This window comes from Sinocyclocheilus rhinocerous, unplaced genomic scaffold (assembly GCF_001515625.1).
Source record: "Sinocyclocheilus rhinocerous isolate Xijiao unplaced genomic scaffold, SAMN03320098_v1.1 scaffold1534, whole genome shotgun sequence".
Taxonomy (NCBI): Eukaryota; Metazoa; Chordata; class Actinopteri; order Cypriniformes; family Cyprinidae; genus Sinocyclocheilus; species Sinocyclocheilus rhinocerous.
The window spans coordinates 1,193,845-1,209,861 of NW_015638992.1; the positions used below are offsets into that span (position 1 = coordinate 1,193,845).

The window sequence follows — 16,017 nt, forward strand, 5'->3', positions numbered from 1 at the left end:
TCGTGTGTTTATTAGTCATGTTGAATCAATGAAAGCAGTTGAATCTTCTGTTTATTCAGCTGCAGCGATAGGCATTTCCTGGATTACTTCTGCAAGGCGTATTTGGAGTTTCAGCGCGAGAGCGCCCTCTGGCCTTCGGATGGAGATTTACTGCTGATCACAGAACCGTGCTTCACTGAAAGATACGCATGACAATCGTAGCTTCTGTCGAATCGCGATCTTGATTCCATTTCGATTTATCGTGCAGCCCTAGTTTTAGTTCCGTTTTAGTTTTTATTTATTTTATTTCCAGTAAGTCATTTTGAAAGTATGTAAATGAAAATTAGAAATTGAAATTACTTAAATAAGTTTAGGTTTTCCATCTAATATTTATTTTATATCAGCTTTTATTTCAATTAACAAAAATGTTTTAATAGTTTTAGTTCTAGTTTTACTTAACATAATAATACGCCTGGTGTAGGCCAGCCTGACTAGGATTCGGAGAACAGAGAGATTTTCAGCTGCATTTGTTTATAAATAGATTAAATATTACTTAAAAAGCAGCTCCTGTATTATGATGTAAATTCCAGAAGCAAACATTACTTTTACTTCAACCGTAAGGTTAATGTAGTATATGTTACTTCTATGTATTACTCGAACTCTGCCTTTAATAAGAAATATTGAATCAGAATTAAATCTGTATGAATATGTAAGAACTGTCTCAGTATTCAGAAGACAGTCTAGTCTGTCTTACCAGAGCAGGTTTGTGTTTTCATCTTAATGCCACTTCCTGTTTTTGACGTAAGGTGGCGCTGCTGACTTTATTTGATGGTTTTGTATTGATGAACACCTGTTGCTCAGGCTGTGGCAGATGCAGTGTGTGTTCTGGTTATTCCTCTCTCACCAATAGGTGGTGCTATAAATCTGTACTTTTAAAGGATTTGTACACTGAGTTTTTTTTTTTTTTTTTGTAATATCTCAGCAGTGTTGAAACATTAATATGAGCACATCACACACTATGAATTTAAATTCAGAGGTTTTGAGCAAACATTCTCATTCATTACTATTCTTTGATCAACTCTTCAGTGAATTAATTTCACAAAATATTATTTATTTATGAATAGAAGCCGGAAACCCATTGACAGCAAGGGCTCTGAACGTCACACATCTGCATAGAAGAGGAAAATATTAATAATAACTTGATTCAAGTTGATTCAAATGGAAGTGATTTTGTGATGCTCTTAGTGAAACATTTTCCCACATTTTAGCAATTCTGTGGTGGAATGGATTTAATTATGGTGAAATGAAAGCCCTTTGTTTTGATGTCTCATTTAATTTCTTGGGAATGTAAATGAGGCTGTGAGGGTTAGACGTCTGTCCAACTGATTTTATCTTTGCTCATGATTGTTCTGCTGATGCCACATTGAAAATATGTTTTTTTCAAAGCAATTCCTGCTGACAGAAGGCTCTGTTAAACACCCATTGTGATGTGCATCTGTCCCACACAGCCTCATTTTCATTCATAAAAAGATAAATACAGCATCTACTCCAGTGTTGTCATCATTGACTACAACTAGAATAATTAAAAAAAGGTTTCTGATAATTGAAAAAAAGCTGAAATACAAAAAATATATAAATATTAGATTAAAATTTTAAATGAGAAATGGTGCATTGGCAGCCAAGTGAAGTAAAATACAATTAAAATTGAATAAAAATGAATTAAAGCTAAATATAAATATTTACAAAAACTTAATAAAATATTAGAAACTAGTATTAAAATGAAAACTGAAAAAATAAAAATAAAGAATATATTAATTAATATAATAGCATATTAATAATACTAAAATAACTTAAGTTCTATTGGTTAATGAAAGCAGAATGTTCAATAAACCTGCTGAAGTTCTACTTTAAAAGTCATAAAATCCAAAACGTTTCACTCAAAAATAATAATTCTGTCATTTACTCACTTTCATATCATTCCAAACCTGTATGATTTCTTTCTTCAGCAATCACAAAAGAAGATACTTTGAAATTTTTAAATTTTTTTTGTCCATACAGTGAAAATCAGTGGAGTCCATTATTGCTATTGTTTCATTGCAAGGACACTTTCTTCAAAATATCTTCTTTTGTGTTCCACAGAAAAACAACATGGGAGTGAATAAAGGATGACAGACTCCCTTTAAGTTCTCATAAACATGAAAAACATTTTGTAGAATATTTATCATGTGTCTCGGGTTTTAATCTTGTTGCATTAGAAACAGTTAAAGTTGCATGCAGTGTGTGTGTGTGTGTGTGTGTGTGTGTGTGTTGTAAATGTGACACTGGCCCGATCCAGACGCTGGCGGCCAGTCAAAGCCAGGACAGACGGAACAGAACCGCAGCTCCTGCTGCTGCTGCTGATTCTTGTGATTTAGCAGACGGTGTGTTTATTTGTTATGGTCAGTCGAGTGTGTGTGTGTTTCTCAGGCCTCAGCAGTTTATAAAGGTGGGCAGAGCAGAAATGAACTGGACAGGACTGCAGTCGAGCTTTGGGACGTGTTTGTGGAAACTTTCAACAGAACAACTGCTGTTTGTTGATCTGGGAATGATTCTCGCGCAGATGTTGTGCACTGCAGCTTTGGATCGAGCTGTCAGTGGATTCATGCTTTTTGTGTTAACATGAATAGGCTATTTTAAATGTTCAGAAATGTATTTGCTTCATGCAGAGTTCATTCAATTTGAATGCATTCAGTTTCTGTTTTACAGAAAGCAATGAGAATAATCATATGAGTCCTGTTAGTCTCGGTGATCTTTTCTACTCTAAATATGACTCGAGTCCCTCCTTCAGTTTGTGTTTTCATCTGTTTAATCATCCAGCAGGTATGGCTGCATGACTAATCGAAATAAAACCAAAATTGCAATACGGCTTAGTGCTCTTAGCAACTCACAAAGGCTGTGATTTAATTTAATAAATATATGCGCTGTGTGTTTCAGAGTGAAGCACAGCATCTTGTGTTTATGTTCATGCAAACAGCTCATGTTTTCGTCATCTTTGTTCACAGTAAATGCTTCTTCACTTGAACTTTTATTTAGCATCTGTATTCATTTGTGTTGCTTATAATGTGCATTGGAAAACGCACCATGCGCCAAAAATCTTTCCAAACTTGTAATGAGAAGCACTTATAAATAAAAGAGCAGCTTTAAGGTCCCGATGTGATTAAAAATAAAAGTTTTATGCTTTAATGGGCAGCCATAAATATTAGTCTTGCAATTTTACAGTAATGTAATAAAAATAAAATTATTGCTGTTATATTTTCTTAAATACTCTTAAATACAATTCTTAACATTTTCAGTTTTATATCACAAGAGTAATATTTATTTTGTTTTATTAAGAATTTTTATTTAATAATGATAATAATTATATTATTATTATTATTTTTAGTGCTACAATATGTATTATAATATTATATTTTAGTAATTTTTATGTTTTTATTTAGTAAAGGTAACAAATAATAATAGTAATAATTATTATTTGTACAACAATGTGTATTATAATATATTTTAGTTTTTGTCATTTTTTTTATTTAGTTATAAAACAAGAGTTATTATTATTATTATTATTATTATTATTATTATTATTATTATTATTATTATTATTATTATTATTATTATTATTATTATTATTATTATTATTATTATGTAAACAAAAACTTTTCTTTTGGATGCGATTAATCGTTTTGACAGCATTTACTTCTTTTTATTTATTTATTTATTGTTATCTATTTTTTATTATTATTTTATAGCAATATTGATATATAGACAAAAAAATGGCAAATTGTGCAACCATACAAACAAGCACAGCAAACCTTTTTCACATTTTAGTTTCTATTAGAAAAATCACAATTTGTTTTTCCCAAAACATGCAGCCCTACCAGCAGGTGAGAACAGTGCATCTGATCGCTGAAGTACCTGCACACCTTTCGTTTACAAGACATATGCACTGAGGAATCACTCATGTCTTAGAGATTAGAGGTTACTCTTGGAGAATGAACTTTGCACTTTTTCTTTGCAGACGCTTCATCATCTCTTATATAATGGCATTAGGCTTGTGTGGTGTTTGTGTGGCTCTTACGGGTCAGTGATGAGCGCTGACTGATGGCCATTGAGTGAACTAGAAGGCAGGTGTCGTTCTGAGAGCGTGTGAAGTGATGCTGTCTTTTTAGTTGACTTGAAAGGAGGAATTCCTCCTCCAGTTCCCACAGATGAAAGAGGTTTTCACCAGAGACACTGCAAATGTTAAAACAAACAAAACGAACAGCCTTGTTTGTACTCTTAGATCAGAGAAAGTTATATACCCTGTTAAAAACATTGATAATAGTTTAGGTAAAAGTTTGGTAAAATGAGTAAAAGCATTTACAATGGAAGCCTGTACTGCAAAGTTATAAAGCTAAAAAACATTATTAATGCTTATGATCTGCGTGAGGATTTATTCATTTAATATGTTGTCTAATAGCTCTTTTTTTTTTTACAGTATCACATTTATATTTATGCATTTAGCAGATGCTTTAATTCAGTCGAGGAGCATAAGAAGCCAGTCATTTCATGTTGACATAGTTTGACATTCAGCTGTTTTTGTCTGTAACCCACAAACCAGATGAACAATCGACAATAAAAATCAATCAGGCAAATTATAGAGAGGTTGAAGGTGAAACAGCAGTTTTCGAGCTGAACTCGGGGCGACCTCGGGTACGATATTCATAAACAGCTTCTCCAATAAAATTACCTCTAATTTTATGTTTTAAACAAAAGATTTCCTCCATATGATGGTAAGTTTCATCAGCCCACGCGGATATCAATGACATATAACCGTCCGAAACTCAATTTCCCCCGAGAGTGAGGATGTTTGGGCAAAAATGATGAGGGGAAAGTCAATCGAGTGTCCGATCGAATTAAGTGCTGAACTTCTATGAAATTTCCTCTCTCTAATTTTTTGTCGTTTTCATTCAGCGCTGCTGCTTTTCAACTGCTTCCCAGCTGTCCTGTGGGGGTTTTGATCCCCGAACGTCAAAAGAGCTCTTTGGGGATGTAAAATGCATGTTAGTTCTTCCATAAATCAAGACTATCATCCGATCGCTTCAATTAGAGGTGCATCACAAACTCAGCTCGACTGGGTTCCCGTGAGAGAGGCGTTCTGGGTGCTGACCTGCTTGGAAACCTCAGGCAGGTTTTGATAAGCTCTGCCGGCTGCGGTCAGCGTGTCTGCGTGCCCTGAGCGCCAGGCGTCGAGTCCCCTGCGATTAGCGCCGCCAGCTGATTGTGCGACAGTCCCACGCTTGCAGAACCAGGCTGCGGTTTGGTTGCACGTCAAGCCTCGGGCCGTTTGTCTAAGACTGGCGACCGCATCTAGAGATCTGCAGTCTGTCTCGATGCACTGGACGGACTGAGCGTGGCCCTTTGGACTATTACCACTGGCCTCTGCTAGTCACAAATAGACACGTGCGTGCAATTTTTAGCATGCATGGGTTTTATATGAAAACCCGAATAGTTTTCCCAGCATGGCTATATTTATACTACTGGTCAAAAGTTTGGGATAATTAAGATTTTTTTAAATGTTTTTGAAAGGTCTCTTCTGCTCATCAATGCTGCATTTATTTAAAAATGCAGTAGAAACTGTAAAATTATGAAATATTATTATAATTTAAAAGAACAGTTTTCTATGTGAATACATTGTAAAATGTAATTTAGTTTTGTGAACAAAGCTGAATTTTCAGCAGCATTACTCCAGTCTTCAGTGTCACATGATTCTTCAGAAATCATTCTAATATGCTGATTTGCTGCTCAAGAAACATTTCTGATTATTATCAATGTTGAACAGTTGAAATCGTGTTTGCTGTATAAAGGATGGGCTCAGTAAGATTTTTATTTTATTTTATTAATTTAAAGGGTTAGTTCACCCAAAAATGAAAATTAGCCCATGATTTTCTCACCCTCAAGGCATCCTAGGTGTATATGACTTTCTTCTTTCAGACGAATCCAGTCGGAGTTATATTAAAAAATGTCTTTGATCTTCCAAGCTTTAGAATGGCACTCAGCGGGTGTTACAGTTCATCAGTCCAAAAGAAGTGAAATTAAGCGCATACATCCATAGTAAAACATGCCTCACACGGCTCCGGAGGGTGAATGAAGGCCTTCTGTAGCGAATCCATGCGTTGTAATAAAAATATACATATTTAAAAACTTAGAAACACTTTTCTATCACTTCCTGTAACTGTCGTACGTGGAAGCCGTTCCGGGCGGATGACGTAGGACGTATGCGTAGCGCATCATGCGCCGGTGAGTATATGCTAGTCTCGCGAAAACCAACGTTTGTTTACAGGAGCAAAGGAAGCAAAGTTTCCTTACTTTAGCAAAGGAAAACCGGTCTTCTCTTGGCTTATATCGAAATCCTTGTTTTGTACTTCTAATTCGTGACCGGTGTTTTGTTTTGTTTTCTCCTCGCTGCTTCCGCGTTCGTCACTTCTCACCGGCGCATGTGCTACCCATACGTCATCCGCCCGGAATGGCTTCCGCGTACGACAGTTACAGGAAGTGATAGAAAAGTGTTTATAAGTTTTTAAATATGTATATTTTTATTACAACAACGCATGAATTCGCTACAGAAGGCCTTCATTCACCCTCCGGAGCCATGTGAGGCACGTTTTAATATGGATGTATGCGCTTAATTTCACTTCTTTTGGACTGATGAACTGTAACACCCGCTGAGTGCCATTCTAAAGCTTGGAAGATCAAAGACATTTTTTAATATAACTCCGACTGGATTCGTCTGAAAGAAGAAAGTCATATACACCTAGGATGCCTTGAGGGTGAGAAAATCATGGGCTAATTTTCATTTTTGGGTGAACTAACCCTTTAATACTTTTATTCAGTAAGGAGGCATTTATTTGATCAAAAGTGCAGTAAAGACATTTATAATGTTACAAAAGATTTCTATTTCAAATAAATGCTGTTCTTTTGAACTTTCTGTTCAACAAAGTTTCTATTCATTGTGGTTTCCACAAAAATATTAAACAAAAGTTTTCAAAATTTATAATAATTAGAACCATTAATGATAATTGAGCAAATCAGCATAATAGAATGATTTCTGAAGGATCATGTGACTGGAGTAATGATGCTGACAATTCAGCTGCGCATCACAGAGATAAATTACATTTTAACATATATTCACATAGAAAACAGCTATTTTAATTGTAATAATATTTATCTGTTTTTACTGTATTTTTGATCAAATAAATGCAGCCTTGGTGAGCAGAAGAGACTTCATTCAAAACCAAAAATCTTAATTTCAAACTATATTTGGATGAAACTCATGCGAAAGCATGAAGGTTGGCATTTTTCTGATCCTCTAATTGCTCGACTTCTCCAATTAAAGTTGCCTTTTGTCAATAATTGTTGTTTCCCACACTGTCATTAGGTGTAACATGCAGCATCTCGTTGCCAGTTCTGCAGTAAATGAGCGTTTCTCCAGCGAGCGGCTCTATTACCGTCACGCTCCGAGGGCACAGACTTTGTAGACGTGTAATTTTCACAAAGGTTTTTAAAAACACAAAACAATCTTTAACTCTCTTGTCTGTAGCTTTGAGCTCTTCACATGGCAGAGCTGTGGCCTAACATGACACACGTCCGGCTCGCAACATTTCTCAGGGTCATTACAAATAACTGCGTGCCATATAGGCCTAAAATAAAATTAATCATTTTTGAACTACAGATTTAGGATATGACTCTCAGATCATGTTACCATTGGTTTTTCTATTTACTTTTGTTAGTTTGTTTATTTTATATTATTTTAGGCCTTTTGTCAGATTTTTGATACATCCTGTAGAAATAGGACCACACTTCAGCTTCCAGTGGTGCAAAGTAATTTCTTTAATAATAAATAGCAATACGTTTTAATGTTTATTTTTTTAAAACCTTTTTTTCCTACACAGTTTTGTATTGGGCCGTGACTTCGTTCAGTGTAAAATCTGACTCCTTGAAGCAAAGAACATTTGAAAAATTTTCAATTTTTCTAGTGATTTTTCTTTTTATGTCTTTTGTCTTGTGCTTTACATGTAGTCAATATTTCATCACGTCATTCGTTAATTTTAGTGCATGTGAATATCACTAAAATGGCAATTTAGATCAATGAAAATAAAATTTTTAGTTGACTATAATATGCAAAATGACAAAACATTGCATTATAGTGTGTTACATATTCATGTATATGAATATGTAACATGCTTTTCAAATTAAAGCGCGAATGAAACTATGAGCATGCGTGTCAGATCCGCGTTATGTTGAATGGCTATAGTCAATGGTTAAATATTAGGAAAAAAATAAGAATTTCCTAGACACATCAGTAGTATTGGTATCAGTGATACTCACCTTCAGATGCCATTGAACAAATATTAAAAATATACCTTCTTTATGATGTTTCTACATTAATTTGAAGACTGAATGTGAAATTATTGCAATATAAAAGTATATATAAAAACGTTAATGTTAGGTGGGATTAATCAGAATATATATATATATATATATATATATACAGTGCCGTGAAAAGGTTTTTTCCCCCTTCCTGTTTTTTAATTTTTTGCATATACGTCGCACTTAAAAGATTCAGATCATAATCATGCCACATCATGCCGCGATCTAAAGAAATTCAAGAACAAATGAGAAACAAAATAGCTGACATCTATCAGTCTGGAAAGGGTTATAAAGCCATTTCTAAGGCTTTGGGACTCCAGCGAACCACGGTCAGAGCCATTATCCACAAATGGAGAAAACTTGGAACAGTGGTGAATCTTCCCAGGAGCGGCCGGCCTACCAAAATTACTCTAAGAGTGCAGTGACGACTCATCCAGGAGGTCATAAAAGAACCCAGAACAACATCTAAAGAACTGCAGGCCTCACTTGCCTCAATTAAGGTCAGTGTTCATGATTCAACAATAAGAAAGAGACATCCAAGAGACGTCAAAAACGGCATCCATGGGAGAGCTCCAAGGCAAAAGCCATTGCTGACCAAAAAGAACACAAAGGCTCGTCTCACATTTGCCAAAAAATATCTTGATTATCCCCAAGACTTTTGGGCAAATATTCTGTGGACTGATGAGACAAAAGTAGAACTTTTTGGAAAGGTGTGTGTCCCGTTACATCTGGCGTAAAACCAACACAGCATTTCATAAAAAGAACATCATAGCAACAGTCAAACATGGTGGTGGTAGTGTGATGGTCTGGGGCTGCTTTGCAGCTTCAGGACCTGGACGACTTGCCATAATTGATGGAACCATGAATTCTGCACTCTATCAGAAAATCCTGAAGGAGAATGTCAGACCGCCAGTTTGTGACCTCAAGCTCAAGCGCACTTGGGTTATGCAGCAGGACAATGATCCCAAACACACCAGCAGCAGCGCTCGTTCACTCGCGTAAGCCTCGCCCACTCCTGACAGCAAAATAGATATGTTTGCATGACTTTCTAACAGTTACAGATGAAAAATATACTTGTGAAATGTCAGTTATGCACTGAGGAAAACACAACGTCTCAAATGCATCAAACAGCACAAATATATTCGCTGTTTGCCACGGTGGATCGATTTGATCCATAATCGACATTTAAGGGCTGCTTAAAAATAAGCGTGCACAAATTAGTGAGATTGTGGGAACTTAATTTATCATTTATGGACCCGTTTTAGCCCCGATTGATTTGTTAGGTTATTTCAAGTCAGGTTTTGGACTTTAATACCTGCTTTTCCTCGGGTCTCCGTAGTGTTGTGATGCATCATATTCAGTCTTTAATGAATACAAACCTTTAATGAATACAAAGTTCAAAACAGCATTTGTTTGAAATAGAAAACTTTTGTACCATTATAAATGTCTTTACTGTCACTTTTGATCAATTTAAAGGGTTAGTTCACCCAAAAATGAAAATTAGCCCATAAATTACTCACCCTCAAGTCATCCTAGGTGTATATGACTTTCTTCTTTCAGACGAATCCAGTCAGGAGTTATATTAAAAATGGTCTTTGATCTTTCACTCCTGTAGCGAATCGATGCGTTTTTTGTAAGAAAAATATCCATATTCAAAACGTAATAATCACTTTTATGTAGCTTGCGCTAACAGTCGTACACGGAAGTAGCTTCGAGAGGATGACGTAAGACGTCGGCATTGCACATGCCGGTGAGTCTCGTGAAAACCAGTCTCCTCTTGGCTTATATCGAAATCCTCCGACATTCTTCTTTACAAATTCTCGTTTTGTACTTCTAATTAGTGACCGTTGTTTTGTTTTGATCTCTCCGCTGCGCTTCCAAGTTCGTCACTTCTGAGCGGCGCAATGCCGACCTCCATACGTCATCCGCCTGGAGCTGCTTCCGTGTACAACTGTTGGCACAAGCTACATTAAAGTGATTATTACGTTTTGAATATGGATATTTTTCTTACAAAAACGCATCGATTCGCTACAGGAGGCCTTTGTTCACCCCCCGGAGCCGTGTGAGACACTTTTTTTTATTTTTATGGATGGGCACTTTTTATTTAACTTCTTTTGGACTGATGCATGCAACACCCGCTGAGTGGCATTAAACAGCTTGAAAGATCAAAGACCATTTTTAATATAACTCCGACTGGATTCGTCTGAAAGAAGAAAGTCATATACACCTAGGATGACTTGAGGGTGAGTAATTTATGGGCTAATTTTAATTTTTGGGTGAACTAACCCTTTAATGCATCCTTGCTCAATAAAATTTATTAATTTCTTTCAAAAAAAAAAAAAAAATCTTACTGACTTCAAACTTTTAAACAGCAGTGTGCCATCATTACTTTATTCTGGAGTGTTTTTTTCTCGTTATTATATTTGAATTTAAATATTCGTCATGATGCATGTTTTTCCATCTCATTATCATTCTAAAAACCCTGAAACACTGTCCTTCAGGAAAATCCCTGCTGTATATTTTGTTTGCTTGTTTACATAGTGAAGGCATGATGCATGTAAAGAGCTGAGTCAGCGGCTGTGTATGTTTGTGTGCGTCTGCCTGCCTGTCTGACCGTGAGCTCACGCCGCATGCTAATGAGAGACCGGTGACCACGCACATCTCAGCACTGCCTACGCTGGACTCCATCCAGCTGCAAATATACACTGGAGTTCACCAAGGGCTGACCAGAGCATGACTTAAACGCAACCTGACAAGACAGAGTCGCTACATTTACACAAAACGAGCGGCGCACGGCAGCATTTAGACCTTTACAGTCTGGCCGTCTCGTCGTGCCCGCCAGGGTGGACGCCGATGGTGGCCTGGTAAGTTTGTGTGAGCTGCACCCAAGAGTGGCACATTACCGGCCCACGGACGCCAGGATTCCCAAAATGCCTCCCGAAACGTGCGCGCACAGGGCTGTCCTCGTGCTTTTTAAATCTGCATTGATACCTAGAATACATCTCTCGTTCCGTGTAAGCCTATTTTGCGTCTTACGTCGGCTATTTTTGTGCATTTAGACAGGGAGGTTTTCTGAGAGAATAGAGTCCACGATTAGAACAAACGCTCGGCAAAATCAACAAACACAGAGCTGCTGGACAGGAGGACTGTAATTACTCATGTCTTAAATGTCCACCCTGCTCTCGGGAGACGTTTAAAGGTGACTAGAGACATCAAATGGAATTGCAAAAATAAAGAGTTTCCAAAAAAAAAAAAAAAACCCAAACACTCCTACCGCCCCTTCCACCCATGCTTTTGTTGTTCTGTCAAACAGATAGTACATAAATCAGTGATTGAGCCAGATTTGGAGTTCTTGTACTAGTTTTTTGGTATATTTTAAAAGGTATATAAAAATTATTATAATAAGTCATTATGGTATATAATTGTTATTATTCTTTATTAATATTTTAGTATTATAATAATCAATTACAAGGTATAATATTATTATTGTAGCTGATTATATGTTATACTATTTATATATATTTTATACCAATTATGTGTGTGTGTATATGTATTATGTTTAGCACTAGAGTTATCAATTACAACAATTATAATTACACACATTTTTTAGATAAGTATTATTATATACGTGTGTATATTTACATATATTTGGTAATATTTTAGTTATAAAAAATCAATTAAAATGCATTATTATAATCTGTATTATAATCTTGATTATGCGTTTGCTCTGAAATTATTTTTTCTAATCACAGGAACCAAACAACCCCCCCTATTTTTATCATCTTGATTAGTTATATATTTTTTTTACAATACAATTTTCGGCAGTTCTTTTAGTTGTTAAAAAATTAATACAAAAATAATTTATTACAATTTGTATTATAATCTTTTGATCTTGATTATGTATTTGCTCTGAAATGATTTTTTTCCCCAATCACAGAAACCATAATTTCTACCCAATAGTCGTGTTGTTTAATATAGAAGCAAAATACACTAAAACACAGGGGAACTGAGCCGATTAGAAACCAACATAAAACTCTGAACTGGCGAAACCGTATTGTAACATGGGCAAAAACAACACTTTTCACCTCTAATTCTGAGTATCCGGTTTATCTGTGGCCTGTTACAAAACGTGATTGTGCTCTTTCAGCATGTTTGGAGCAGTTGTGCAAAAGCTTGTGTAGTGATGCAAGGCCCGTATGAACACAACGAGTGACTCAATAGCGTTCGGCACTGAAAGGTGCCATTTCCCCAATCTCACTTCTTCATGCGCTTCCGCCCGCGGTGTCAAACTCTGCCACTTTCCCAGGCTGCGTTGCCCATGCGCTCAGATTTACCCTCGGATGCCCACGTGGACCTGACATGAAGCTAACGCTAAATGATGTGTAGATATCACAAGCCTGGGATGCTTTTGCCATTGCTTGATATTCCTCAAACATTCTTGGTTGGGTTTGTTCAAAGCCTTTTTTTTTTGTTGCATACAAAAATGCAATCATTTTTATTGTTTATCTTTTTAGCCATCTTTGCACTGTAAATATGCATTGTGCATTGGAAAAGTATAATTTACTCATTATTGCTTTGCATTCTTTGAATGGGTTGTTATTTATTTCCGTTGTGTTGTAGGCCTTTCGCAGGTTTGGCTAAATGAATTCACCCACAATGCATTGCATGTATGACAGTGACGGTGTGTGTTTTGACAGGTGCGTTACCTGAAGATCATTGAGAAGAGCGGCTATCAGGCCCTGCCGTGGGTGCGATACATCACCCAGAACGGAGGTAAAACACTCTCTCATCCTCTCTTCTCTCTTTCTCTATTTTTGTCATTGTTTTTCACAGCGTTGCTTAATTGTTGCCAAATACCTGCAGTGCAGTGCAGAATGATGGGAGATTAGTGTTAAATGCGGAGGTGAAATTGTTCTGTGAAAAGAGGATGTTCAGGACAGACGCGTGCGAGATGGTGAAACCCCGATAAAATTAGAGTGTGTGGTACATGATGTTGTAGGAGATTTTCTTTCTCTGATTTCGCATCTTGAACTTTGACACTGTGTGTCACGTTACAACTGAGAGCAAAGCCTAAATATGTTTCACATATATTTTAGTAGTCAGAGTTGTATTTTTATGCATTTTTTTAATTGTATATTAAAGAACTCTTTTTTTTTTTTTTTAATGTAGGTATTTCTCCACAAATTCCACCTATATATAATATTTTGTTGTTGCCTTTTTCTTTTTCTGTATTTGCAATGAAAGTATTTTTTCCAATCACGAGGACCATAATTTTAACCCAGCAGTCATTGTAAATAATAAAGATAAATTATAACAATAATTACAAATAAAAAGTTAAATCTTTCTATCATTTGTATTTGCTCTGAAAGGTTTTTGTCTGTAGCTAATTAAATATTAAAAATAATAAATTACAAAATAAAAAGTTAAAATAGTTAAAATTATGAAGGCATGTTTTAATTTTTTATCTAAATAAACACAATAATAAAGACATCGTCATTTATATAAAGAAATATTTGTTTTTGTGCTATGTTTACAGAAATTTTTGACATACATTTTTTTTAAGTGGTTTCATTAAAACGGCCAGTTTGAAGTGGTTCACAGAAGTGAAATGAACAGTTTTTACTACTGCCGTTTAAATCAGAAACACTATTAAACCCTCTTTGTCTTGATGCTCTCTAGTCTAATGACATGAAATTAAAAGCCATGTACCAAGTGCTCATATTGCAAAATTGTTGCTAAATTTTCTACACTCGTGTAAACTCCGGTTAGCTGTCTTCCTCTATGAGTGCTGCGTATTTTATCACGACTGCATCCAGCATCTGTTTTATACCCATCATTTCTGTTCATTTTGTGAACTTATGTCTCAATCTTATTGACTGATGGAGTTTTTGATTGTGTTTTGATGGGTGGAGAGAGAAAGTTCAGCTGTCACAATTAACTTTCCCCCCGTATTTCCATTTTTTCCTGTTTCCTGTCGTTCTGTGCATTTAATTAAGCCTCGCTCATTTCCTTCTTTCTTTGCAGACTATCAGCTGCGGACTCAGTAAACGTGAAGAATTAGCCTAGAGGATCATGGGTCAAGGAAGCGTCTCTGTCTGGCTCTCTTTCTGCTGTATGTAGAGGCTCCACACTCATCTGCAGTATTCACAACACACTAGTGCTTCCAATCATTTCAAACAAATACACGTCAGATCTTATGACTTATGGATTGGAATTGAATCTTTCACACCGTGTTATTTAGATTTTGTCCAAATCTTCCTATATTGAATCTTACGAAACTCTCCAGAACATGTGAATCTTATGAATCTTTACTTGTTATTAGAATCATATAAATCTTTACTTAGAAGAATCATATGAATCTTTACTTAGAAGAATCATATGAATCTTTACTTAGAAGAATCATATGAATCTTTACTTAGAAGAATCATATGAATATTTACTTGTTATTATAATTATATGAATCTTTACTTAGAAGAATCATATGAATCTTTACTTAGAAGAATCATATGAATCTTTACTTATTAGAATCATATGAATCTTTACTTAGAAGAATCATACGAATCTTTACTTAGAAGAATCATACGAATCTTTACTCGGAAGAATCATATGAATCTTTACTTGGAAGAATCATATGAATCTTTACTTTTGAATCATTAAGATTCTTATATTGTCGTTTGCGGTTATTTATCAGATGAATTCAACAACAGCCGTAAGGTCACAGCGATAGTGTGTTGCATATTACAGTGTGTGTTTGTTACGTTAATTCAAAAGTCAAAAAAGGTCAGATGAATCGACTCATTGAAGCGTTTGTATTTCTAGGTCATCATTTCGTTCAGGATTTCATGTCAGGGACGTCCTCAGATATTGTTTTATTCATATTCAGTATTTTTTTGACGTCATTCCTGCACACTGACTCTTTAGTTTTTTTTATTTTAGAGTTTATTTATAGTATGTTGTAATTCAGTGTTCACAGTACCTCATGAGTTTACTACACTGCTAAAATGCAAAATTACGCTCGATTTAAACTGTTCAACACACAACTGAAATCTAAAGTCAACCGTGGTGCCATTTTCAAAATAGGAGATGAAATAGAAAATGTTTGTTTGGTTTTTGTATTAATTTGTCGATTTGTCTCATTTCATTTGCCTTCAAATGATAGAATGTAAAGGTTACCGTGTTTACTATGGTACAGCATGCAGTGGAGCTGAAATGTGACATAATTGCATTCCTCTTGAAATGTTCCTGTATCTCACTTAAATAATTGACCTCTCTGTAAACGTCAGACATCAATAAAGTACCTGTTTAGAAAATACCTTGTCTAATCCAGCTCATAATTACTATTTGAAAATGGCCAGATATTTATTTATTTGGCATAATATGTAATATACATACTTCAATCAGGTTTGAAATTTGCAGTTTATTATATATATTATACACACTTGTATAAATATTTTTTTATATGTATGTATAGATTAATTGTATTTTTATATTTTGTAGATTAAAATTTGAATTTGTGTGTGTGTGTGTGTGTGTGTATATATATATATATATATATATAAAATAAAACCTATGCATTTTTATACATGCACACATATA

General features: G+C 35.3%; 1 protein-coding gene across 1 annotated transcript in view; it reads left to right on the forward strand.

Moving 5' to 3' along the window:
* LOC107750937 (AP-1 complex subunit mu-1-like) overlaps nt 1-15,733 on the forward strand; it is a 24,370-nt gene extending 8,637 nt beyond the window's left edge. The window contains exons 7-8 of the mRNA XM_016566516.1: nt 13,119-13,194; nt 14,446-15,733. Of these exons, the coding sequence (XP_016422002.1) occupies nt 13,119-13,194; nt 14,446-14,468 (99 nt within the window). The 3' untranslated portion in view covers nt 14,469-15,733. The remainder of the gene's footprint in view (nt 1-13,118; nt 13,195-14,445) is intronic.
* The last annotated feature ends 284 nt before the right edge of the window (nt 15,734-16,017 follow it).